The sequence below is a fragment of the Trachinotus anak genome, unplaced genomic scaffold (assembly GCF_046630095.1).
Source record: "Trachinotus anak isolate AG129_WGS33_773 ecotype Australia unplaced genomic scaffold, CSIRO_AGI_Tana_v1 ptg000024l, whole genome shotgun sequence".
NCBI classification, from domain to species: Eukaryota; Metazoa; Chordata; class Actinopteri; order Carangiformes; family Carangidae; genus Trachinotus; species Trachinotus anak.
This window is the reverse complement of record NW_027273875.1, coordinates 11384061-11411976: the sequence shown is the minus strand read 5'-3', so window position 1 is coordinate 11411976 and position 27916 is coordinate 11384061. Positions and strand designations below refer to the sequence as shown.

The following is a 27916-nucleotide window of genomic DNA, read 5'->3' as shown; positions in this document are numbered from 1 at the left end:
TAGGTGTTTCATCTTTTTGTTGCCCACTATGATGTTGTACTGCATCCTCCATTTCTACTGCTGCCAGCTTCGCCTTCCAAGCCAAGCATAAGCAGTTAGAAAAATTAGTTGTTGAGGGACATCATGGCTTTACTTTATTTGTACTTGGTAAATGAAGGTGACAAATCTTTTTTTAAACTGACTGTTAATGATGTTTTGAAGAAGCGTACTGGAGTGAAATAGATGGCGTGTTCATAATATCATCCTGTTCTGAGCCTTTTTAACGGTAATAATTCAGTCACAAGTCAGTGACTGCTGTTGTACTGGTTGACACCCTGTGTCAAACTGAGGTGTAAAAAAATAACACATCCATATAGGTGTGCCATTGTCAGGGTTCTGGTTGAGGGCTGTTTCACACCAGATATTTGGATTTCTCACAGCTGCAAAAGCACAGGTGTTACTAATAACGTTAATTATGGCTCTGTTGCATCTCGTCTTCACTGAAAGGCATGCCAGTGACCCATAATGCCCAGTACCAGAACCCTGGAATGAAGCAATTAGTAATACTTCTTTTTTTGCTGCTATAACATGTCAAAATGTCTGTATTTTAAATGCCCTGTTGTGCCTGCTAGCTTGTTAGCTAGTTATTACTCCTGAACCAAACCAAATGTTCCCATGTGAAAGGCCTGTTGCTGCTGATCCCATGTCTCATAACACCTGCAGTGTGCTCACATTCCCTCAGTTTTAAAGTCATTCCCGGAGATCCCAGTACACTGCACTTCTGAGAAGAGTCTATACCAGGAGTTATCGGAGTTGGTCTTATTTTTTAAGATAAGATGAATTAAGCAACTGGTGCCTTATAGGGCAACATAAATAAATTGAAATAATATGACTCACAGCAAGTTTAGTTTGGTATTAACCTGTCAGTCTGGTGGAGCAGTGATGAGATTTTGCTAAGTAGCTATGAATGTATTGGCCATGAATATACATTCATAGCCAATACATATACATTCTGTGAGACCTGCTTGTTTTTCCACATACACATACCAAATGAGACTATTTTATGGACAAGAACAGGCTACATTCTCAGTGCTTTTACTTGCTTCATCTCAAACAAAGTGTTTGAAAGTATGCAATACTTGCCTTGGCAAATGTTTTCTATTTAAAGAAAAAAAAAAAGTGCCACCTCATCACTTTGCAGGACTGAAATCCTCAAGGCCTTGCAGCAAATACAATTAGATTTCCAGTAGGTCTTTTATTTTGGAGGGAAAACAAAACATAGAGCCGGAAGTTGTAATATTTTGGTCGGACCCTGCAGAGGAGTCGATGGTGTCCAGAGTAAGAAATGAGCTCACTTTTACCTGCTGTGGCTGAACAACTCTTCCGTGACATCCAGAAAACATACCAGGAAACGTCTCAAAGTAAGGCGGGAGTGGTAAAGGGAGATAAATGTGACCCCTGGACAGCTTTAGCAGTTAGCATCAGCAGCTAACAGGTGGTTACAGCGAAGTGGGACAAACTCGCTTCTCTTTATGAGAAAACTTGACAGTAACTTAAATTTTCCGTCAGGACTGAATCGCTAACTTCTCCTGTCTATTAATTAAACGCAGCAGTTGCTACTGTGGTCCAAAGTAACGCTAATGTAGCATTTACTCCATCATTTTACAAGGGTGGTTGATGATTACGCGGCAGGGGGCGCTGTTGCAACACACATACCAAGAGACCAGTGTTTCTTTCCCCCTGTACACAGCGCACTCATGTTATTAGATTAACATTTGACACCTATAAAAGTTAGCTCTTTTCACAGCAGACATTTTGACATATCATACTTGGAAAAGCTCTAGTGCCCCAGTGAGCAATGACCCCAAAACAGAAGCAGCTATATGGATTTCAGCCTTCATAGGTTTTATTACTTACACCTGGGTTGTAAAAAAGGCCCATTGTGCATGCTGGCTCACTGGGGCTTACTGGGACATTTAAAAGGAACCGAGCCATACTAGCTGCTGTGAAATAAAGGCCCATTGTTGTGAACATGTTCAACATTATGAAACCGATCTTCATCACCGGGCTTTCAAATGAACAGATGACATTACAGTTATTGACAATACAGTTTTCCCTGGTCAGTTTTTTTCTGACAGGACTTAAAATGGGAATATTGTGGCACCAGAAACCTACAACAAAGATATAGTGTATATTGTCCACCAAGCATTGCCCACTGGAAAGCCCTAAATTTAAAATTTTCATGATGTGCCTAAGTGGACTTTTATTGCTATTAGTCAGTGGTTATGTTTATGCTCAGTAACCAAAAAATACATTTCTATTTTTGGCTGTGGCTCCAGGGAGGGGAGAGCTGCTTTAATGTGTATACTGAAGTCATGTCGAGGGACTAAACAATACTGCAGGTTTGAAATGTTGACACAGAGCCACTCAAAGGCACTCAAGGCTGTCTCAACAGGTTTTTTTTTGTTTGTTTTTACCTGTAAAAGTTCTTTGACGTGAACCCACATTGCTGGGTCTTCAGTTTCCTCTCCAGCCACTAGTAGGAGACAAAAATCTAGTCTTGATGTTTCATCAAAACCTAGCAATACTATTTAGCAATACTATACAATTTAGAATATGTCATTAAAATCAAAGTAGGGTGCACCCAGTGATTATTTTCATTGTGAATAAATCTGACATAATTAGTTTATAAAACAACAGAGAATAGTGAAAAATCAGTATTTCCCAGAACTTAAGGTGTATTGCTTTGTCAATTTGAGATGAAGAAAAAGCAACAAAATCTCACAATTGAGAAGCTGAATAAATGAATTATTTGGTACTGTGGTTTGAAAATTGACCTAAGTGATCTCTTGATTATCAAAATATCTGCCGATCAATTTTCTATTGATGGATTTATTGACTAATCATTATAGGTATAGAATGAAGTAAAATGTGGTGCTTTCATTGCTTTCTATTAAAATACTGTGTAATAGCAGTTAAATGTGTCACAGGGTGAAAACACTCACCAGACACTCATGTTTGAGCAGAGTTTTCCAGCGGCTCATAAACAGTGCTAAGAAGCAGTCAGGCCAATTTAAATAAAGCCTTTGTCTGTGTATGTGAAAATAATATGTTTGCCTCAGCATCAACACAAAAGCAGGATGTTTAAACAGATGTTCAATTAACAAATCATATTGTCTAATTGTAAACTCTTAAGAGATTAAATTAAGTAAAGCATGGTTTCTCACCCTAATTTGTCTGCAGAGAATTGATAATTAAAATTTTTTCACTGATAAATCTGTGGAACGCACATTTTAAGAAATCTTTTCTTTTGCAGTTCCTGATGATCTACTTATCGCGTAAGTATCAATTTTCTGATTCCCATTTCCTATTAACTTAAATCGCAGATATTTATCAGTACATCTGCCACCAATTACATTATTTTGCTGTTACTCTTAAAAGTTTTTGACTTTAATACTATCTACAAATCTATCATCTGTCTGAGTTACAACGTGAGTAAAAAGGTTTACACATGGTTGAGTGAGTGTGAAGTGGAGAAACCACGCTGAGGAAAACAAGGGAAGTATTTTTACAGTCTGGATTTGCCAAATGACACAGTGCTATGATGCTGCTCTGTGTCTTTAGTGCAACATTTCCTGGCATAATGGTCAGAGTCACTGGGAGTGAAGTGGTGTTCCCTGTCTGGGTCAGTTTGGCCACATCCTGGCTGCTTGTCAGGAAGACACTTTCTGGTAATTCACAAGCATCATTCCATTTTTATCTTTATCTCCCAGTTTCTCTCATCATTGCGTCATGGAAAAGAAAACACATCATCATGATTTCAAACAAAATGTGATTAAACTAACAAACGGATAGATTTGTTTTTGTTTTACATTAGCAGAGTTTTGTCTGATATAATGCATAACAGAAGATCACAGTTTATTGCATTGAACATCAATATAATTATCTTTCATGGTACTTTACATCCTTTTGTCTTATGGTGATAGAAAGTGGGGGCCAAAAGTCTGAGACTATTTTCCTATTTAAGTGAGAGGGGAAAGTTGTCTCAGACTTTTAGACCCCAATTTATTATTTGTAGTAGAATAATCATAGTAACATATATTTTGGTTTCAATATGTCACTCAGTCCTCGTTTGGTTTAAAATGGTAAATTTAGATGATTTAAGCAAAACTACACTAGAATAATAATATTTTTTTGCTATCTGAAACATCAGTTTTAAATATCATGTTGTTGTGTTAGTCTCCTAAAACTAAAGAACAAGAGCCAATCTCTAGATTCACAACTGTGTGAGGACTCAACAGTCATACAGGGAAAAAGTGACTGTAAAGAAAGCGGAGGTGGTTCTTCTATCAACAAAGGCAGCTCCACAGGACATGCTTTATTTAATGACTTAAGTACATAAGTACAGAACATGTTGTAGATATCTTTATGTCTTTCCCTCACCTCTTCCATTTCTTCCTCATTTCTCTCAGTCTGAAGTTCGTCTTCGGGCCTTGTGCGTTACAGGCTCTGGACCTGGTTGATCAACGGTCAGTCACCTGTCTGTCATCTCCCAGTGGACGTAAGGCTTTCCAGGTCTGTCATGTATCTGTCAGTATTACAATCAATAGTCCTACTTGCACAGTTTACGTCCCGCAAATTAATGGTTTGCCTTTCAACAACACATTATTACCTCTCACAAAATGGAGACAGGAGAAATGATGCCCGTTCAGCTGTGTTCTTCTCATCAAAACAGCACATAATCAGTTTAACAACAGTTTATAAATATAAAGTTTCCATTTAGATCAAAAAGATCATATGCACAACCGATTGAAGTGTTTTTGTTTAAACAAGGAGAAAGTGCAAGAGCAAAGATGTGTTCAGTGGATCACTCCCTTGCACCTTGTTTTAGTCCAGTCTAGTTTTGCTGTGACATGTTGACGCTGTTCTCCGACTTCTGTTAATCCAGATCTCTTCATGTCACATTTTTCCAGTCTATAGGGTTGTATCTCTGAACTAATGCAAACTCTAATAAATGATCTCATTTTGATACCTTGAATTTTCAGTAGCAATCCAACTTTAAAGACCCTTTTCTGTCAAAATCACCTCAATAACCAGATTTTTTCACAAATCAAAACATTTTAGATCACTATTCACTGTCAGTATGTTAGAAGTCCTTCCCAACAAAGGGACATGAGTTGATTTTTATACAGTATTTGTATTTTGCAGTGTTTGATTCTGAGTGTTTAAAAGTGAAAAAACATCATGTCTGTTTTGGAAAAGTGGTCTCAGATTTTTGGACCCGACTGTAGATCTTTATTTTCTAATACATTTCTAATACATCTTTGGATCCTTTTCATCTTGTCGTTCATCCAGGATCAAGTCCCAGCATGGCTCACACATAGACACACACACAAATGTTTGCCAATTGAATACCCAGCTAATCCTGGTGCGTGACATTTTATAACTGTATAATAGTGACACTAAGTGAGGGATACTTGAAGTGACTCTCTGAGATAATAAAAAAAACAGTTCTTTGTTTGACTTTCTATTAATGTACCTGGTACATTATTATAATTTCTATTAGAAACTTAATGAAGTGGGTTCCTTGATTGAGTTAAAACATAGTTTCAGAAGCACTTAACAAATACAGAATATTATACATAATTACCAAATGACTTAAAATAAATGCCATTATTCTATACTCTAAAACTGATCTGAGTCATGCTGTTCTCAAGCTTAAATGTTAACCTGAATAGGATGCAGAATTACTTGTGGTGGGAGAACAAGGCGGTCCACTGAGGTTGTGGTCATTGTGACCTAAATTTCCTGTAAACTCTTTCAGGGCCCTGCAAAAACACTTTTATGAGAGGAACTGTAAAATACAATGAAGCTAAGTAAAGACTCTGGACACTTTCAGGTCAGTTGTTGGTGTCTTAATTGTTTCATCTCATTTGGTGTAAGGCTGTTTGACATTTGTGGTCCAGCAGAATGTACTGGAAATGAATAATATATTAGTCTGTTTTTATTACCTTCTTTCCTGGGAAATGCTTTTTTTATTTTTTATTTCATGTTTTCTTGAGAACAAATATAGTACGAAATAAGAGATTCATGAAGTGTTTCTATTTTTGTTATAGAATAAACTTCTCAGTAGATTTTTTTTCATTTTCTACTTTTTATGCCTCCGCACCATCAACAGCCAGGGCTGGAGGCATATTTTTTTCTGATTGTCTGTCTCATTCTCATGGACTTGATATTTCAGTAATGCCTTGACAGAACTTCTTCAAATTTGCATGTTTTCACTTGGACTCAAGGGTGAATTGATTAGATTTGGTGGTTAAAGGTCAAAGGTGAAGGTCACAGTGACCTCACAAATTGCAGTTTTCACCGAGGGAATATCTCCATAACACCTTGAGGGAATTTCTTCAAATTTGGTAAAAAAAACGTTAACCTGGACTCTAGGACAAATTGATTAGATTTTGGTGGTCAAAGGTCAAGGTCAATGTGACTTCAGAAAACATTTCTTAGTCATTACTCAAGAGTTCACACAGTAATTATGACAAAATTTCACACAAACGGTTATTTTTTTATATGACTGGACAGATAGGGATGTTATCTGAAACTAGTCTGAGTTGTTGAGGCGTACAACTGTGAGACCTTAATTCTATTTTCTAGCTATTTTTTGGGCATTTGTTTATGCCTTTATTTGATAGGGAAACTGGCCAGGAGTCGAACTGCGGACCTACTGCTCAGGGTCAGTATGCCCATATACTATGCACCCCGACCACCTGGCCGTGGGTACGTCCATCTGTCCCGTTCTTGTGAACACAATATCTCGGGAACCCCTCTAGGGCATCCCTTCAAATTTGGCACAAATGTCCACTTGGACTCAAGGATGAACTTATTAGATTTTGGTGCTCAAAAGTCAAAGGTCAAGGTCACTGACCCACATTTTTGGCCATAACTCAAGACTTACTTACATTAATTATGACACAATTTAACGCAAATATGTAATAGGATAAAATAATGAAGTGATGATTTGATCATTTTATAACCAAATGATCAAAGGTCAACTTCACTGTGACATCTTAATGTTCTGCAAAAATACTTATTAATACCCATTATTCCAAGTTCTAACGCAGGAAGGGGAAATTATGACCATATTTCCTGCAACTTGGCTGGTTTGTAGAGACATACAACTGCCGAACAGCAGTTCCTGTTTACCTGGCAATTGGTCCCAGCAAATTGTTGTTCCATACAAGTATTGAGTTTTTTGTACAGATTAAACAAACAAGATATCAGGTGTTAAATAATTTGATCTGCTCGTTGGATCTTGACCGTCAAGTTAGCTGTTTCACCCCGTTTACAGTCTTTATTCTAGATAAACTAGATATTTAGTGTACCGACATGAAAGTGGGATAAATTTTCTCATCTAACTCTCACAAAGAAAATGAATAAGCACATTACCCAAAATGTCCAACTGTTTGAATGAAGCCCTGCAGTAGATGGTTGATCATCCAGTCTATCAGATGTACAGTACTAGTTATGTTACAGGCCATTGGCCCTTAGAAATAATAGGTTTTCAAACTTTAATGTGTCAGACCAACATAACCAATAGCTGTGAGCAATAGCAGTGTTCTTGTTTTTTTTTTTTTTTTACCTCTTCAGCTACTCACATTTGTCCAAGTGAGTATTCCTGCTATTTTCCATCAGTCTGCAGGCACAGGCTTCTCTTGGAATAATTGGCATTACATTGTGCAGTAAATCACATGCCTTCTCAGAGAGGTTTTAACCCATGAACAGCTCATTAATAATCACATAGTGTTCTTCTTTCTCTTTGTCATACAAGCTTTTCTCCCGTGATCAGCTTCTGTTTTATGTTTTGACAGTTGGTTATACATTAAGTGAGACTTCAGTTTATACAGCGTCTGTTCAAAGACTGTCTGAAAGGCATAGCACAAATATTTAGCTTGCACTGGTCTTTGCCTCTATCAGCTTAGCTGGTAAAAACACACCAAACTCTTTCTATTTAAATACTTGAGACCAGAGCAAAGTTGACATGGCATGGGATCTCTGACTTTTAAGAAATAAAAGTCAGAGGAAAGGAGATGAAGGCGTCTCTGTGAGGATCAAAGATTGAGTCATGCCCGCCGTGACGTTTCAGGTTGGAGGTCTGTATCTTCTCACTGCAGACTTTACGTGGGCAGCGTGACAGTACTGAGAGTTAGAAGAGCGTCATTAAACCTCTGGAAGAGGCAGATGTCAGTGACAACAGTTTGAGGAGCAGTAATCTAAATAGTCATCAGCCTCTCAAAAGTCTTCACAAATCTCCAGTAAGGCAGGAAGAAGATGCGATAGCAGTTCTCAAACAAATAAGCTTAAAAAGCTAGTTTTCATAAATGCTTTCAGGAAAATGATAAGACCCATATCTGGAAATGAATTATATTCTTACTCCATATGGAGTAGTGAGTTTACTGGAAGTTGCACACCGACTTGGCTGCTAACTGGGCTCTGTGTCAGAGAGAAGTTGATAAATTAACAAATTCCGCCATTTTTCTCATTTCCTGTCAATATACTGTTTCCGTGGGACACAACTGACTTTCCCATGTTGCAGTGATTGCTTCTTCTCCTCTTTTGTTGAAAGGAATGAATAACTCATGAGAGCTTGGCATTTCACTGCTTTTCACCTTATCTCAATTCTAATACTCTGACCTTTACATGCGAAGTGGTGTACCAAAGTCTGCTGGGAAATTGAGGTAGTAAGTGTATTCTCAGCGGTAATGAAACTCAGCTGTATGAACATGAACACTGCGGGTGGCAGCATTGAGTCTTTTACTCAACGAAACATCAAGGGTTGCTGATGAGGACAGTAGTGCAGAAACAATGAGCTGATTAAGTAGTTTACTGACATTAATTGATCAATTGTTTAATTTGGGCGAAGATGCCAAATATTTGCTGGCTCCAGCTTCATCAGATGTGAGGATAATAATAATCTTTATTGTCCACAGATGTGAAAATTTGCCTTTGGCCTCACAGGCTGGTGAGTCCTCACAAACAACAAATACAGTTAAAAGAATTAGTACAACTTGCACAGTACAAACAAGAAGGGACATAATTTCTGTATGAATTATGCTTATGAGTTCAACAGAGTTATTGAATTTGGTATAAAAAACTTTGTAAATCTTCTTGGTTGCTTTAGCAGCTCTACAGCGTCCTGAGGGCAGTTTGGTGAATTCTCTAAAAAAGGGGATGAACAGGATCTGATATAATTTGTCGAGCTTTCTGTTTCGCCTGCTGTCTGTATATAGATTCCAGTTGTTTCTGCTCTATCCCAATAATTTTACAGGCTGTGTTTGTAATCCTGGTCACTGGTGATTAGATACAAGCGCTGCATTGCTTTTTAAAAAATGTATTCCATGTTGGCTGTAAAACTTAAAGTTCAATCAAAAAAGTTTCCTAAATATTTGAACTTCTCTACAACTTCGACAAGCGAATCATTAAACACAAAAGGGTGAAAATAATGAGATAAATAAGACACTGTGGTGGCTCCCACTCCAGTGCCTCGTCTTGAGTTTGTAGTTTTTTTCTGTTCTGTATCATTGTTAATTGAATGCCTTTGAGTTTTGATTGTTGGTTTAACAAAACAAGCGATTTGAATAAATCTTTTCACATTATATACACTTAAATACATTCTACACAATCCATGTACAGCACAGTTGAAGGATAGAGTTGGGGAAAAAATATTAGCTAGTAGTATGATTTTTTTTTTTTCTTTCTGTCTCTCAGATCTTTTTGACCTCTCTGATCAGACACTGTACGCAGTCTGTAAGGTGTGAGGTGGCAAAAGAAGCAGTTGAGATGATGATGTGCCGATGTGAGTTCCTGATTATGAAGAGTGGCAGCTAAAGAGGTCCTCACATTTATTTTATCCACGGTGTATGTTACCAAACCATTCTCCAAACTGAAATGGAAAACAAACTCTGTGTGGAATGAAAGAAGGTTTTTTAGCACTTGAAGGACTCACATATAAGAGACAGGCGTTTCTTGAATGGAATAAACAGCCAAAGACTCACAAGTCAAACTAAATGCATCCAATCAGTACAGATACAGTGGCTGTGAATCTCAACGTATTCCCAGAACTTTAAATTTCCCCTAGCCCTGTTTGTGGTGCGAAGCCAGTGGAGAGAGGGCTGTCCAAACTAATGGCCCTCTGGCTCATAATGGCTTCCCGAGAAGCATTCCCCAGAGAGCCTGTATTTCAGGCAGTGACGGAGCCAGAGCTTTGCTGAGGCTTTAACTCTCACTGTTCCATCTGCAGCGACTGAATGGCAAATCTTGATGTATAGTGTTGGTTGAGGACACCTGGATCCCTGCCAGGCAGTGGCAGCCTACAGTTTGTGTGTCTGTTGAAGATATTAGCTGCCAGCTTCGCAGTGTGAGCTGCAGCAGAGCCACATAATCTATGATGCCAGCACACAACAAAAAGGACCCAAGAGTGAGCTGGTTTTCAATAAACTTGGCACTTTAGAAACTGTAGCGGTCCTTGGCTTGGTCTTCACAGTTTCCCTGCTTTTATCCCCATACTGCTGTGTATGATGCTTTATTCATCTTAACCAAGGTGTTTTAAGTCCATGTAATTGTCTCTTGTGGCTTATTTATAATGAAGTGTCACATTGAACAAATGAGGTGTTTTTACTTTAGTAGGTCACAGAGAAAGGTAATTTATCGAAGTTCTGGAGAGTAATGGAGCCTGTTCTGCCATCTTGGGGACCATTAGTTATTGGGAAGTGTCAAGCTAATCCACTGACTTAATGTCCTCATGTGTCATGTGCATGAGGACGAGACCTAAATCACTGTCTATAGCTGGAGTGAGCGTCAGCCCTGTGGGCAGGAGGTGCTGTCAGCCAAGGCCATTAAACTCCACATACAGGTTGTTTAAAAATGCATCGTTTCTATCTCGTCTCCTCCAAATAACTAATTTGAAATGATGAGGTTGATGCAACCTCACCTTCAACTCCAACATTGAAAAGCTGAGTCCAAAAAACAGAGTTCACATGGAGTAATTTTGGACGGTTAAGTCAGTGTCTGAAGGACACACGTTTGAAGCTGGAAATCACAGCATCATGACCTGAAATCTTCAGGACTTCTGGTGACATTAGTTGGTGTAGTGACACTGAAACAGTGACAGACTGTGGGACTTGACATATTCCAGCCAAATTAGTGTATATGAATGGAAGTCCTTTGACTGTGAATGAGAGGATGTGCTTATATCGCAGTAAAATACCGTGACTGCTGTCATAATGTGTGAACGGTGTGATTTCACACATGAAGCAGCTGCAGGGCTTGTTTCTAGATGACATCATCACTAGCCTTGTCTCTCTGTGGTGTAACTTAAGGACAAACTGGCTTAAATTCATAAAACATAGAATAAATGAACTTATATGAAAAAGATGATTTGTTTTCACATTTATGAGTTTTTTTCACTGTTGGTGGATGTCTAAATAGCATGAATATATTCAATGTGATTCAAAGTCATAAAAAAAACATGAAAAAATCCAGGGTGGGTGAATACTTCATAAAGTCGATGTCAATCATTTTTTGATTTGTGGTGAGAGATGGTGTCTTGAAAAAAAGAGAAAAATGTTTGCTGCTCTGCTCCTCAGCCTGTCGTGTCTGGACTTGTTGGACATTTGCGATGCAGTAAAAAGTTTTCCCTTCATGCCTTTCCACGCTTTTACTGCCTCCACTGCTCCTCAGCTGCAGCGGCTGCAGCCAATACAAACAGCCTGGTGATCATGTTTGACTGGAGAACCTCCTCCCTCATGAAGAAACAGCTGACACTTGTCCCTGTTTATGACACGCAAGTTGTTGTGTGTATACACAGCCACATATTTGAATGTGCTTTGCATTAATCTGTTGCAGGTAATGGGAGGCTCCGGACGTTTGTACACCTGCTTTGTGTCCTGTCACTACTGCCCGTGCCCAGCCTTCGCCTACACCGTGCTCCGCAGAAATGAAGGCCTGCTGGTGAGTGTCACTCAAACTGCGACACTCAGTTTGGGCTGAAACTGGAACCTGAACATTAGATGTTTAGTCAGATTTAAATTAATCTTTACTTATACTTTGATCAGACAGTTCTGCCAGTTGAAGACTGTAGGTTTGTTTCTGTTTTTAAATGAAGAAAAAATAAATGTATTGCTCAAAGTAAGTATCAAAAAACTATCATCCTGTCCTAAAGTCAGGAATCATATCTGCAATAGTAATAAAAGACCCTTCACACAGTAAGACAAACACAAATGTACGTATGGTGTCCTGCTCGGTTTGAAATTTGTACAAACACTAACTCAGGAACACACACACACACACACACACACACACATATACATATATATATATATATATATATATATATATAGGTACACAGTGTTTACCAGGGGTTTCCAACAGGTGGCTCACAAACTGTCAGTAGCTCACGCTGTTTTAGAGATGCTCACCCAAAGTTTAGAGTACATATAGTACAATCCATGAATGCATAGTACAAACTTTAAGCAACACAAATTCACTCCTTAAATCTAGTCCAAATACACAGACATACCCCTCATCAGCACCTGAGAGTTATTTGTCATTTGTCAGTCAAATAAGTTACACTGTCAAGTTTGTTTACATCCAATCTGCCTTAAGCGACATGCAGTGATAGCAACTCTTCTAGGTAACAGAACAGAAACCTTTTCTTTCCTTTTAGCAGATTACTATTAATAATTAGCTACCTTCCTGTTCCTGTACCAGAGGATGTACTGACAACTATTGCTTACTAAGGAGATCCTGTTTTCTCTGATTCATTTATTAACAGATTTGTGGACGTTTATTTGCAATGGTGATATCATGTCTGTGTGTTCAGGTTTGACTGAATTGTGACTCTGATTTTTGAAACAAAAATTGACGCTGATGTGACTTTAAGATGTCTTTGGTAAAATAAAAAAATAACAAAAAGTAAGTTTTGGATATTGATATTTGTTAAATCATCTTATCTGATTTGGTTTGGAGATTAGTTTGAGTGTTTTGATACGATATGTGAATAAAAGTAATATAAAACATGAGGAGCTCACAGCCCCTCTTATTTTGTCAAAGAAGCTCTCAAAGTGAGAAAGGTTGGTGACCCCTGGTGTGTACAACAACATATTTACACACAGATAGATGAAATCTGCTTCACAGCCATTGTGTCTTGTTAGTCTGGCGTGTATCCTGGAGAAAACCTTTGCCCAGTCAAAAGTGAGACAAAGCACGCGTAGAAATGTGTGTAACAGATGTATTGTGGTCTAGTCATATTTTTGTCTGGTCACTGAGGGGCGTCTCCTCCCTGACTGGCCGCATTTGCTACATATCTGCAAGCGAACGACCTCAGCTCATGCTCCGACTGTCAGTGGGACTTGTTTTCCCTGGAGGATGCTGCTAAAATCAGTGTGAGAAACAAGAGCTGCAGTAGAGCAAGGAGACTCTGCATGAGCGGTTCACAACACTGATTTCATTCCCCATGAAAACACACTGAAGAAAAACTATTCACTGCCTCATCAAACTCTCCAGCAACTGAAATAGTCAGAGGATGCTGGAGTCAAATGTTGTTGCAAGATGATGTCGCAAAACAAGACTTGCAGTCAGATATTAATATCACTCTCCGGTTCCAAAGTCAAAACCATATGTCACTCAAGAGACTCTGAGTTTGACCGTGCAGTCTGCAGCTCTTCCCTGCTGGAGCCAATGTGCTCATCCAGGGGCCCTGCAGATTCCAGCGTCCTGTGTCTTACTGTTTATGTAAAACACTGATCCACAGGTGATGGTGTGGAGGAAAACTCATTTATAATGCATGGAACAGGCTGAGGGTGAAAACAAGTCAGTGATTAACATGTTAATATTGATAATAATGAGAGGAATGTGCACACAAATAAATGACTGCAGGGCTACTTGTCATTCAGCACACGCTCGCTTCTTATTCACACAAACACTCCATTTGGAAAAAACACACACTCATAACCCTCTTAGTCATATGTACATTTCATATTTGTAATTTCTTGTTTATATTCTGATATAAATATTGGAAATTGTTCTGGCATGTGCCTTGTGACTGATATTCTCATCCTGAAGATTACTCAGTGGAAAATTTCCAGCAGGTCAGAACCAAATGGTCCCTCTTTAGTCTGGTGTTTACATGAGATCTTTGAATTTAAATTACTGTCATTAGGGCTTCATATCCGTGTCATCAATCACATCGGTGCCTGTGGTCATCTAATGAATCAGTGTCTGTGCTCTTTTCTCCCAGTGTAAACACATCCTGGCTGCCTACCTTTGTCAGGCCATGGGTGTGATTCAGCAGGAGAGTGTGTCTGATCAGCAGATGTCCATGCTGCTCAGTGGGACAGAAGCAACCTGACACCCAGGTACCTTCACTACCAGGTACAGCAGCTGGACCCAAAGGGAAATGATGGCCCCTCCTGAATGAAAGCCCATGTTTCAAACGGATATTTTGGGTCACTGCAGAGAGGACCGAAGCTGGGCACACGACCATGGTTCTTGCTCTTTCACATGTCTCTCTGAAAGACGCCAGATGTTGCTTTATTTATTTTTTCTTTTGGAGGACTTCTTAATCTGTTTCCATGGGAACAACTTCTATTTACTGAGTGTGCTGCTTTATTTTTAGGTCATTTTTATCTGATGTCACATTAGTCAGTTTTATGTGTGTGCATGGTGAAGTTACTTTAGAGACATACTTCAAAAACATGAACATATTTTTTTCCTGTGTAGCTTTTGTAAACATGAATAAAGACCGATCTGTAACAATATAAACATTACCTTTATTAACAAAATAATTCACCATACATACAGTTTGCATCATGTTAAATAGCAGTATCAGTTTGCAGTTGTAGTTTTGTTGAGTGAAAGAAAGAATGGCCTCTGTAAAGTTTGCACATCAGCTCGACCACAGTGGATGTTTTTCCTGATTAGTAGCGACACTATAGCACACTGACAGATCGGTACTTCGGAATGAAAGGCAGGAATGTTGAACTAGATCAACATGTTATTGTCAGTCTTAACCTTTAAAATCGCAAAAGAAGGCAATACTTTGACATCAATCAATCAATAGCTTGTAGAAAGCCGGACACCTACAGTACTTATTTTTACACATCAGTCAACAAAGACAATAATAATACGACATTACAGTGCAGTTACAGTATAGATGTGTCCATTGGAATGTACTAAAACGTTGGCACACTCCTGTATTTTAGCCCTTGAAGTTAGGTCAGAGGTGGTACACTAGACACAACAGCGAATGAGGGGAGACAATGAAGAACACTTATCGAACACCAACACAACATGGTTCGCCATCACCAGCGAGGCACACCAAACGGGAAATAATTTTAAAATGTCAGTGCAATGTGTTTTTGTTTGTGTAGTAAACACCCTTATTTTTTTCTCACATTAATTATGAAACTCCTGTCTGTGATAAAATTTACTATTTAATTTACTAGACCTTTTTCAGTGATCAGCTCTCGGCCCTGTCTTTAGTTTCAAAAGCTCAACAGGAACATTCACAACAATCCACCACACCCCAGAAGAAGAGACACAAAGCATCAGGTGCTTCATGATTGGAGTCGCTGCAGCTCTGCTCCCTCAAACTATGATGTCGCACTGTGAGCACCACGTAGTGCAAGGGATTTGAACTCTGGACTTAGTCGTATATTTTTGCTAGCGCAGAGGAGGAAAGAGGGTTAAATGATTAGCAGTATGATTAAAATGAGTCCTCAGTGCTGTATGGTTCTGAGGACTCACCCTTAAAATGTATTGTTTTCTCAAATTCAGTTCAGTCAGTGACTTCAGCAGCTTCAAGAGGAACTACTGCACGAACAGAACAGATGAAGGCCTCGGGATCCCAGCTGAGACTGTCGGGGGGGGGGGGGGGGGGGGGGGGGGGGGGGGGGGGGGGGGGGTCAGCTGAACTCCTAAGGCAAGTGACATTCATGTACAGCTATCTGAAACAAAGCACTGATGCTTTGTGTTATGTAAGCTACAAAATACATGTGTACCAGAGGCCTGGATGAGAAAGAATAGTGTAAATTGCACGCAAATTCAAAATGGCGAGTCTACTGACAGTATAACATCAGTTGGTTCAAAACAAAGCATCTGAAAATGTTCTGTGGCGAATCAGCACTTCCTGAGCTTTTGTCCTAAGAAACATGGAAATGACATGGAGCACCAGTGCAGGTGTGTTTTGCTAAACAACTACTTATTTCTGAGTCTGCGTGACTGAATCAAATCATGCCGTTTGTCTCTGAGCCACGAAAACGTCTCCTTCTGGATTATAGCCACAGAGGTCACAAGATTATTTTGTCACCCCTATAGCTCTTAGAGATGATTCATGGGACAGGAAAAGCATTTCTTTTTTTCTTAATGCTTGCATTTTCCTTTTCTTCTTGTTTAGTCATTGGCGATTTTCATGAAGCAGGCGATCCCTCTGTTGACCGCCTGTTCATGCATTTTTTTTGTGGAGGAATTGCTAGTGCAGCGGCAGGAGCACCTGCAGAGATTGAAGCAGCAGCTCGAGAACATTTCTGCTTTACAAAGGTATTATGTTTAAACCTTATGTCTCTTACTTTGGATATTGATCTGATAAATACCTCCTCTTATAATCAAATAAAAGATATGTAGAGCCTGTGATGGTCATGAGTATGAATGTGGGATGTAGACTACTACTGTTGTACCTTTCTAGGTCCACAAATCTACCCACACAACGTTTTTTGATCTTTACATTCTCAAAGATAAGGTCTTGTAATAAATAAATAATTAAACACTGGCACTGAATGCTGACAGTATAAAATAGGAGGGCAAAAAAAGGAGTGTTTGGAGTTGTAACAGGGTGGATTCAGAATGATAAATAGCATTTTAAGTTTGGATCCTGTTCACAGTCCCACAAATCCAGTTAGCTTCATCATGTTTTTTAAAAGCAGAAATCCTTCACAATACAAAAGTTACATAAGACTCACCATTCGACATTTCACTGCTTAACCCCTGACACAGTTCATAAATAAATGTCCACATTCAAGGCGCGTTTAGCATCGGTTCATCCTCACGTATCATACCCTTGTTCTGTAAACATTATAAACCTCAGTGGAAATAAAATTCAAGACTGAAACAACAGAGCTGACACAGATAATACTCCTCCTCAGTACGACTCTCTATAGCAGAGGGTCGATGGTCATGTGGATTTGGTCTCTGTTGCGTCTGCTGCCGTTGGAGCTGAGGTACAGCTCCTCCCTGCGGCACAGGAAGTGTCGGGCCAGGATCTTGCGGAAGGTGTTCCTGAAGTCCTGAATGCGGTAAGCGTAGATGATGGGGTTGACCGCAGAGTTGGCGTGAGACAGAATGATGGCCACGTACATGACAATCTCCGGCTTCTTCAGCTCCTCGTAAAACAGCGTGAGGCAGTTGAGGATGTGGACGGGCAGCCAGCAGACAGCAAACAGTCCCACGATAATGGAGAGGGATTTGGCGGCCCGGATCTCCTTCTGAAGCAGCCCATGGTGATGGCTGTCGCCGTTGCCTACGCACTTGAGCTCGATCTGTCTCAGCTGCTTCCTGGCCACGGTGAAGATCTTCAGATAGATGCCCAGCATGATGAGCAGTGGCAGCAGCACACAGACGAAGAAATTAAAATAGACCATGTAGTGCATGTCCACCACACTCTCAAAGTAGCACTGGAGCTTGCAGCTGTGTAGCAAGTCTCCTTTGCCACTTAGCTCCTGCACGAGTCCAGTGTTTGTAGTGTTGTCCACCCCAGAACTGTTGGTCCTGCACCCGGACTTCAGGTTCCAGCCAAAGAAAGGGATGAGGCCAATAACAAAGGAGAGGATCCATAAAATAGCGATGATTTCTCTGGCGGTCTTTCCTGTCATTAACTCATTGTACCTAGAGAAAACACAGCAGTGATTAATGTCTCCAATGGGGAAGTTCGGACATATGTCAGAATATGTTGAGCTACAAATACAACAACATGGTAAAACTGTGTGAACATGAAAGAAACTATCATCATCAGCTGTTTTTGTGGGTGCTTTTTCTTTGATCTATTACATTATTTTAACATTTTTTTAATGTAAATATTTGCCCACTCATGATTTTTACCTACTTGTTCCTCACTTCATTTTCTTTAAGTCTCAAAATCCCAGCCAAACTCAAAGTTAGCAGATAGGTCCCGGCAGTATTTTGTGACTTAAACGTTACTGCTCAGTAAGTGGTTTGACAGTGCTGAAAAGTATTCACCCTACATATCTCTAAAATAAATGACCTCCTCAAGAATGATTATCTTTTGTTTGGCTCATAGAAGGTGAACTGCTGCTGGCTTGTGACGTGCAGCTTGTTGGTGTGGCCTAATGGACACATCACATTATTCATGTACAGTGCACCAAGATGCACATTGGACTAACGATGAGGAGTCAGGCAGACTCAGGATGATCAAGTGTGAGAGTGCATGGCTGTGGTTTGTTGCATTCAAGTATTGTAGGAAATATCACCTTTGTATTTATTTATATAACTTAGTCTTTTTTTGTTTTTTAAACCAAACAACAAAGAGGCAACAACACACACACACAGGAACAGCAGCTTACACAACATACACAACCAACAAAATGAGGTGTGATAAAAGTGCATCAGAACAACAATAATATGACATGAGATCAGATAAAGCTGCAAAATTGATTTTGACAATGACGTTTGCTTGTTTGGGGCAATGGAGAAGAAGTATTTAGATCTTTTACCCGAGTAAAAGTATCAATACCTCACTGCAAAGATTCATTACAAACAATGTCCTGCATTCAAACTCTTAAGTAAAAGTACAAAAGTATTGGCAGCAAAATACAATTAAGTGATCAAACATAAAGCACTTATTAGGTAGCTTAGTGCCCCTTATCATGGTTTTATATTATTTTTAAAATCTGGATTATTATTGCTGATGCATTAATATGTAAGCAGCAGTTTGAGGCAAAGCTATTTTAACTATTCTACATACTGTTGTGTATTTAAATCTATCACAGCGCATCATACTTTATAAGTTGCTCCTGTTCTGTCTGTAAAATGTTGATCTTCACAGTAAATAACTACAGCTGTCAAATACAGTGGCGAGAGAAAGTAAGTGAACCCTTTGGAGTTTGTATACATTTATCTTAAAATATGGTGAGATCTTCATCTAGACAGATATTGGGTTTTCCATGCAGATTAAACAAAGCTGTTAAGTTGTGATCTTTTTATGTGCCGGTTGGGTTTTTTTTATTTTATTGTTGACACCAAGTCAGGCTAACTGTTTCCACCTGTTTCCAGTTTTTATGCTATGCTAAGCTAACTAGATGCTGGCTGTAGCTTCATATTTAGCGTACAGATGTGAGAGTGGGATTGATCTTCTCATCTAACTCTAATACAATACCCAAAATGTCCAGCTAGTAATTTAAATGAAGCCCTGCAGTAGATGATTGTTCATCCAGTCTGTCTGTACAGTGGCAAGAAAGAAGTAAGTGAACCCTGAAGAGTTACCTGTGTTTATTTATAAATTTAAATAAATCACGTATGGTCAGATCTTCATCTGAATTAAATTATGAACAAACACAATCTATTTTAAACATTAACACACAAATCATTGCTTTGTTTTTTTCCATATTGAAAACATTGAAGCACTCACAGTGTCGGCTGGAAAAAGTGTGTGAACCCCTCGGCTAATGACGTCAACAAAGATAAATGAGCCAGGAGTTATTGAACTTGGAGTCAAAACGTGAAAGAGGACTGGAGGTGTGTCTTAGAGCTACACTGACTTCTGAAAGATTCATCAGTCCACAGTCTGACAAACTGTCTGTAAATGGAGATCATTTAGCTCTGTGGCTACTCTTCCTAGAAGCTTGTGTCAATACTTGTGACTAAGGTGAAGATCAGATCATGTTTTATGATGATTTAATGCAGAAAACCATGATGTAATACCAAAGGGTTCAGATACTTTTCACTCTAAACGTAGAGCAGTTGATCCCCAGACTCCTCCTGTCAAATGTCCTGAGGCACAAACTGCTCCCAGTGGTCAGGCTAGCACCTTGCTCTGTAGCTCACTGTGTGTGTGTGTGTGTGTGTGTGTGTGTGTGTGTGTGTGTGTGTGTGTGTGTGTGTTGAGAGAAGACAGTTTGTGACCAGGCTCAATTGTTTTTCACTGGTGTATGAATTCACCACACAGACGGAACAGCTCGCGTTTGCTCTGATTGGTTTGAGCGGCTAAAATCCAGATGAATGAACCTCAGATGAATTTGTCTGTAACCTCAGTGCATACTCTCGCCCTGATGTGGAGTTAGAGGGAGGAGGATGTACATGTTCGGTGGCCAGTGGAAACTACGCCCTCAATTCAATTTAAAAAAGTACACAGCTCATAAATACAACAATAAAAGATAAACATACATAGCTACAGGCAGTTACACCCCATATTACTTTCCAAGTCATTTTGACTTTCCATGTAATCATGATTTAACTACAGCGCTAACAGAACAGCCTGTTTTACTTGTGAACTCATTATCAGCTACAAAATGAAAGTATTAAGTCTGCTGCTGTCTCTGGCAGCACTGCACATCCTGCTCCGCTTCGATTCATGCGACAAACATAGTGCTGAAGTTACACACACCTCGCTGGAGGTGTGAGGTAATAGAGCGATAGAGTGTGAACACTAGAAAATAAAAAAGAGGTAAGTGAAACACGAACAGACAGAAACTTTTTTTAGTTTTGACTTTTTTTTTCTGTTTAGATTTTGCACTGATTTCTTGTGAGCCATCGCCTGACTGAAACATGATAGGAAATTCTCAACAGCAGCGCACAGCGGCTGCGTATCAAGATGTAGGGCTGATTCACGCGAGTGTCGTCCTGACTGTCCCCATCATATGAAAGGCGCTCAAGGCAAAATGAGCTGTGTCCTCAAAATGTTTCAGGCGAGCGACCACATGGTAATGAGTCATACAGATGCTGACAAGCGCTCGCACACACACACACACACACACACACACACACACACACACACAAGGGACCAGTCTGAGCTGGAGGTGCCACAAATAATCCATCTGACTTCTACTGCTTCTTATTACATGATCACATGATACCAGAAGTTAAAAAGTGACTTTCAGTAACACTTTGTAATAATGATCAGTCATCAATAAGCCACAAGTTAATGATGGAATAATCATTAGTGAATGATAAATAAAAACCTTTTCATACATTAATCTGTTGTGTTATTAACAAGCCATTTGCAAAGTTGTTGATAAATCAAATTTTGTAGGTTATTAATTATCTGTCATTATGATTAATATTTGTACACATCGTTTGATCTGACTTGTTAACAGACAGTAAAACGGCTGCAAACATTTTAAAGGACAGATTCGCACATTTTTTCTAAATAATACTCACATGCCCATATGTGTAAGGAAAGAGTTTTTGGTGACTGTAATAAATCTCCCTGTCCACAGTGGCGGTTAAAGGATCCAGTGTGAAAGATGGAGGACAAAACCCACAGCTCTTGTTTTGTGCTTTAATCCATTATAAAGTTAAACTCACTGAATATGATGCTTCAGCAGTCTGAGCGAGGAGCGAGCACTTCACAGCTCGTTTGAACACAGGCCGATATATGATCAGTGAGTTTTGTTGAAAAATGTGAACCTAAGTTTTAAGAATATGTAAAAAGTGGTGTGTCTTCTGTGATCCTTCATAAGCCATTTGTGAACTTTGTTAAAACATATTAAAGTCATAAAAACATGGTTGAAGCATTGACGTCCGGAGTCACACGCCTCCTGAACACAGTTACCACAACGCAGCACTAACTACCTGCAGAGTCCCGAGCTGACCAGCATCTACCTGACTGACTCTGCCTCATTGTCTGTTTCACTTCACTGTATCACTGCGTTCTGTGAGGCTCTCACATCCTTTAACAAAAGGCTGGTGCTCAGAACTGTCACACGTACAGTGAGCAGTGGAGGGAGAACGCAGGTCTCAGCAGACGCAGACACAATTGCAGACTCGGTCGGCCACAAATAGCCTGTGACTAAGATAAATTGAGGAACTGGTCGTGCCTCTTCAAGAAGAAACATCGACCTCATGCAGACAATGAAGAAAGAAAATGATGGTGATTAGTAAGAAGTAACCAACATTACCTGGATAGAGTTTCTTCAGCAGTAAATGTTATCTTTTAGTACCACATTTGCAAATGCGTCTTATTTATTGATAAAATTCTGCACTTAACCGTTGCAGTTTTTTTCTTTTCTGTTGGCAAATGATTTTTCAGGATTACAGCTCTAATTGTTCAGATACATAAACATGAAATCCCCTTTTTTGAACCAGTTGCTGTTGTAAATCTAGTTCACACCGCGTCCTAACACAGGCAGCCGCTGTAGATTTAGGCAGGTGTAGATGATGCTGTGTTGAGTCACCTTGTGCATCAGTATGGCTATTTTCTGTGTTTGTGATGATAAGCAACGTCAGGCTGTGGCTGCACATGATAAAATCATTAATTGTTGGTTTTGGTCTGATCATAGTGGTTTATAAAGGAAACCATGGAAACAGCTTATATAAAAGCTTTAAAAGGAGATAAGAGTGAAGCCAGGCTGTGAGGAAGTGGCTTCAAACTGCAGCAAACATCTGACTCAAAGAGCACAGGCAGGAAATTAATGCCATCAAAGTTCTGGTTTCACATGCAGAGACTTTGCCAGTACAATGAAAATCATGTTAGCGACACATATCACTTCATCGTGATCAGCCCAGTCCTCTGAGGGTGTGTTCAGACTGAAAACAGCCCTGTGGTTTAATAATTACAACAATCCCAACAGTCAATTATTCATGAGTGTAATGAATAATGGTGTGCAAACCCAGCCTCAGCCCTGCGACCCTGCCCCAGGGAGGAGAGCAGGTTGACCCGTGGGTCATGAATAATACAGCACTCTGCCCACAGAGGGAGGAGGGGAAGCTTCAGAGCTCACCAGAACCTGCACGCCACCCATCTGATTCTCTCCATCTTCTCCTCCCTCTGTCCGTCAGTCACAAGTACAGCAGGCTGCACAGGGCCCATCTCCTGCACGTCGCCTCCCACTCTCTCTCCCTCTCTCTCCCTCTCCCTCTCTCTCTCTCTGTCTGTCTTTGGAGGCAGGGAACGGGCGAGAGGCTGAATGGATTAGCTCTGGCATGACGACAGCACGCTGGCATCTATCTTTGTTTTGCTTTCTTCTCCTGCTCCATTCTCCATACATCCCTTCTCTTCTCAGTGTCACTGTGCTTCCGCCCGGGGCTACAGACCTCTGCCAGGCACACACACACACACACACACACACACACTCAACGTTCACAACCTCCACTTAAATATCTGGCAGTGTCTGCAGCTCAGCTACAAACACAATCAAACATGTGCCCGATCAAACTGACAACACAAGGGGATTTTATACTTCAACCAGCCTGTGGGTGTGTATGCAAACCGAGCTGCAAAAACAAACTACATAACATCACACAGGCAAGTTGAGAATAAAACCACAATAACGCAGATTTGAATATGTAAAGCTGTCACGCTCCAAGTTGTGTGAGAGTTATTTTGACAGAAGTGGGTTAGGAAAATATAGATACGCATGTTCATGGTGAAGGAGGACATCTGTCAGATCCACATCTGCACCAAATTCTAATGTTCCCTGTCCCATGATTCATCCATTTATCAAGTTTGGTGAAAATTGGTTCTGTAGTTTTTGTGTAACCCTGCTGAACCAATGTCCAACAACCATACACCAGACTTCAGAGAAAAAAAAACAAATTCATACTAAATGACCCAGACCTGCCCCATAATTTTATGGTTTCCTCCCTGGCCCATGATTCATCCCTCCACCAAGTTCAGTGCCAATCGGCTCAGTAGATTCTGCCAACATAAACAGACATGGGTGAAAACATAACCTCATTGTTGGAGGTAATAAAACCTAACAAAGCAAAGAGAACAGTATGAAATAGTCCTTTCAAAGCCCCTTACGGCTTGATAGACTTCTTGCTCCCAGGAAATGGTCAGCCTGGTGTCACTGCGATAATACGAACGATCACGACCTCACAAATGAAGGAATAGCTTTTGGACGAGAGTTTGAGGCATGAAGAATCTATGACGAGGAGCACTGGAGGTAACAGAAAGTGCCCCCCCACACTAACCATGTGAAACTGTAACCTCGTAATACTCTTAAGTGAGACCAATCACAACCCAGGAGTCGACTAGCTTAGCTTAGCATAAAGGCTGGAAGCAGGGAGGGGACACCAAGCATGGCTCTGTGATTACCACAATATATCACACACCATTACACCTTCACTCTTCTGTCTCGGCCTGTACATAAACTGAAATGTAAGAACAACAGTGTGTAGTAACTTGGCTCGGCTTCTACACCCACGGAGAAATGACTCCACCACATAACCCACTGTAAAACCACAACTTGTGGAAATTACACTTTGATTTTTGAACAGATTACACAAACAGCAGAACATGATAATAAGTGAGTGGTGGAGGGGTCGGACCAGGGTATTTTCATATATGACTCCTGTCTTTATGATGAGCTAAGCTAATGGTCTCCCACCTGTAGCTCCATATCTAATGTGCAGATATAAGGGTGGTGTCAATCCTCACAACACTGACATCAAGTCCTGAAACCTTTGCTCTTCTGCAAATGGGAACCTGCACACATTGCTAACCAATGTTAACCTTGTTAACTCTCCATCACACTGCACTGTCCACTGGTCTCCACAGCTGATCCCAGGTCATTTCAGGACTCGACAAGTCTGAGGATGATGCGCCCCTCTCTGTGTGTCTGCATCCTGAGCGGCATCTCCACCTGGACCCTGTTTCCATCGTTGTCCATGTCATTTCAAGGCACATCAAGAGAATATGGATCAGTTGTTTGAACCCACCACCGCGCCCATGACACCCCCACATGTGCCGAAACAAAGACAGGAAGACTCTTAAACTGTCCGTTAAAATGATGAGGCTGAAATGTGCTGAATCAGCAGCCAGAGGCGAGATGATGCCCACTTCCCTGACCACACCGAGGCAGCGCTGCTGGTGTGGGTGGGGGCAATCCTTCTGTGGTCCACACTGTGCTAAAGGTTATTTGAAAGCTGCAACAGGACGGAGGGACAAAATAGCCAGAGGGTCTTTTTCTGAGAAACGCTAACAGGGAGGACGGGGGCTTGAGGGGAGCGTTGAGTGGGTGTGCGGCTTCTCACGGGGTTTAAAACATCTGGCTCTGGCCTTTCACTTCTTAAACCATCTGTGAAAACACTTTTATCTGAGAGAGATTTGCAATCCCAAGGGGCTGCAGACTGAACTCTCACTCTCTCTCTCTCACACACACACACACACACACACACACACACACACACACACACACACACACACACACACACTGCTGCATGTAATTTGAGCTGAACATATACACACTGATCTTATTATCACATGTGTGCGTGTGTGTTTTGAGGGCGGGAGCTGGGTTTTCAGAGGAAACTATAAAATTTCATGTTGAGAACTTTTTACAGTGAGTGTTTGGAGGCAGAAGTCAATGTTTTCTGTGCGAGGAGGTAGAATGAGGTGCGTTAAGATTTGCTTTTTCATCAAAAATACAAGCACAAATGGAGCTTTTGGTGGGAGAAAACCCTCATCCCCGGCTGGTGTCAAGCTGTCCTTTCTTGCCAGTGTTTGAGTGTAATGGAAATGACAGCACATCACAGCAAAACAGCCCCTCAGCACGAACAGCCCTGAATCACGCGTCCAGTGCGCGCAACACTCACAGCGCTGAATATCGCCTGCGAAAAACAGTCAACTCTGACACAGTGAAAAGCCCAAAACACCCCCACCTGAAGACAGACGACTCCCGTCTGATGGTGAAGCTTGTTTTCTTCCGTTCAAGGAAACATCGAGCAGCAGCGCGCCTGTTTCCTCAGGCGGACACGCTCCGCAGCCGCACAGAGGAGCCTCCATCGATCCTGACGGCCTTTGCCACCAGGGTCAATGGAGGCGACACACTGTGGCCAGGTATCGATCCTGCGCCTCATCTTCAGCTGCAGCAGACGTCAGATGAAAAGCACACAACTCGCTGAGCGCCAGCTTCTAATCAGCGGAGGAAAATGAGCTGAAATGATTCAGGTAATCAGTCACAGATTTCTGCCGCCGCCACCTACGTGGAGCTGACATGACCTGAACCCTGCAGATTAGGGAATCAAGGTTGTAAAACAGACACTTCAAGGTGTTTTCTAAGTCTGTCTCTAACACCAGACTTAAGTAATGTTCAGAGACGCATGAAGTGATTATCATTCCAGGTTTAGATGTTAACCCTGCTATTTTTACACCAGGCACTAATCTCCACAGAAAACTCATTCATGAGATCACAGCTGATACTGATCTCCCAGCTCATGAATTTGATTATTTGACTTGATTATTTCTCAATGGGAACACAAGACAACATCTGCACAGAATTATGCTGAGCTTTTTTTTTCATGAAGATGTGATGAAAGGAAGTTGGTTTTGTTTCTGCTTATTTAGCGCGCTGGGTATAAACATGTGAATAAACAAGCAGGGCACTTTCATTTCAAGTTACAGCCTTGTAGACACACGAGTGGCTGTTTCCAAAACTGGGTTTGACTGACTTTGATTCACTTTGTTATATTAGAAGAAAACGAGAAAATGAAAGTGAAGTAGTCTATGCTTCACTAATTTCTCCTCTGTCTTCATCAGCAGGGATAAAAGCGAGGACTCACCTTAGAGGAATTTTAACAGCCAGATATCTGTCAATTGCGATGGCAAGAAGACTGAAGATGGAGCTCTGTGTCAGTACCAAGACAAAACAGGCCAGGAAGAGGCATCCGTAGAAGTCCAGATGTATGCCGATGCTGATGGTTATGGCAAAGGGGATGGCGAGGCAACCGACCAGGATATCAGCCACAGCCAGAGACACCAGAAAGTAGTTGGTGGCGTTCTTCAAAGTGGTGTTGATGGCGACAGCCCAGCAAACCAGTATGTTGCCGGATATGGAGAGAACAGCAATTACCACTTCAATCCCGATGTATAACGGATTCATCTCAGCAAAGTGTGTTCAAGGACTAAAACCTGCAGGCTATTCACAGAGAAGACGGCGACCCACGACGCTGTTTCTAGTCCCAGAGGAGTGGAGAAGTCTTTCTGCGATAATCCAGGAATATTCCACAGGTGTGAGCTGCAGACTCAGCCATCTGCGGGACAGACAGAGCCCGACTTTACGTTCATCCTGAGGAAAAGCAGCAATTTGCAAAGTTGACACAGGCTGCGAGTAGATGCGTAACAAAGCACAAGTTTGCGCGTAAGGAGTCACTGAACATTGTCTCCGCTCACCTCAATGAGCCTGAACATCGTCTGCGACTTCTCTCTCTGCGCCGGCCGAGCTGCGGAGCGGTCCAGCGGCATCCGAGGGTCTGAGCCGGACCCGCGGGCGCAGGAGCAGCAGCAGGAGCAAGAAGAGAGGCAGAGAAAAAAAAAGGAAACAGAAATTCACAGCGAGGCCACGCCCCGAGCACGCGGACAAGCTCTCTCTCTCTTTTTCGCTCTCTCACACGCGCGCGCCCACTCGCACGCGATAACCTTGCGGTTGGGGTCCCGCGCGAGCGTGATCACGCGCCGGTTAAACGCCACGCGCTCCTGCGGCCGATGTGGACCGTGTCTCCGGCGCACGCGCACGCGCACTCGTCCTAAGAGAATTTACTTTTAATTTACTTTTAATTCTGTTAGGGCGCGTGTCATTTATAGATAGTTCAGTTATCGCGTTACTTCACGGGCGCCCGCTGCCTCTGAATGTGTTCAAGCACCAAAGGTGCGCTGCGAAGTTTCCACTGGTGTTTGCAGCCTGGCGCGGCGCGGCGCGGCGCGGCGCAGGAG

General features: G+C 41.1%; 2 protein-coding genes across 2 annotated transcripts; one reads left to right on the top strand and one right to left on the bottom strand.

Annotated features, from left to right (window-relative positions):
• The first annotated feature begins 1242 nt into the window (after positions 1 to 1242).
• On the top strand, positions 1243 to 14796 carry zswim7 (zinc finger, SWIM-type containing 7). The gene is made up of 5 exons (XM_071460705.1): positions 1243 to 1400; positions 3296 to 3317; positions 4452 to 4554; positions 11881 to 11985; positions 14273 to 14796. The coding sequence occupies exons 1-5, from the start codon at positions 1325 to 1327 to the stop codon at positions 14381 to 14383; spliced, it is 417 nt and encodes a 138-aa protein (XP_071316806.1). The 5' UTR covers positions 1243 to 1324; the 3' UTR covers positions 14384 to 14796.
• On the bottom strand, positions 14783 to 27879 carry adora2b (adenosine A2b receptor). The gene is made up of 3 exons (XM_071460699.1): positions 27377 to 27879; positions 26767 to 27272; positions 14783 to 17913 (listed from the first exon to the last, which is right to left on the bottom strand). Exons 2-3 carry the CDS (start codon positions 27084 to 27086, stop codon positions 17184 to 17186), a joined length of 1050 nt encoding a protein of 349 aa, XP_071316800.1. The 5' UTR covers positions 27087 to 27272; positions 27377 to 27879; the 3' UTR covers positions 14783 to 17183.
• Between the last annotated feature and the right edge of the window lie 37 nt (positions 27880 to 27916).

What these genes read in the sequence shown, in the direction of transcription:
- zswim7 (XM_071460705.1), top strand. Translation starts at nt 1,325, where the DNA reads ATGAGCTCACTTTTACCTGCTGTGGCTGAACAACTCTTCCGTGACATC. An exon ending in ATACCAGGAAACGTCTCAAA is followed by an intron (nt 1,401 to 3,295) that starts GTAAGGCGGGAG and finishes TTTCTTTTGCAG; the next exon opens with TTCCTGATGATCTACTTATC. An exon ending in CCTGATGATCTACTTATCGC is followed by an intron (nt 3,318 to 4,451) that starts GTAAGTATCAAT and finishes CATTTCTCTCAG; the next exon opens with TCTGAAGTTCGTCTTCGGGC.
- adora2b (XM_071460699.1), bottom strand. Translation starts at nt 27,086, where the DNA reads ATGAATCCGTTATACATCGGGATTGAAGTGGTAATTGCTGTTCTCTCC. An exon ending in GCTGTTAAAATTCCTCTAAG is followed by an intron (nt 17,914 to 26,766) that starts GTGAGTCCTCGC and finishes TGTTTTCTCTAG; the next exon opens with GTACAATGAGTTAATGACAG.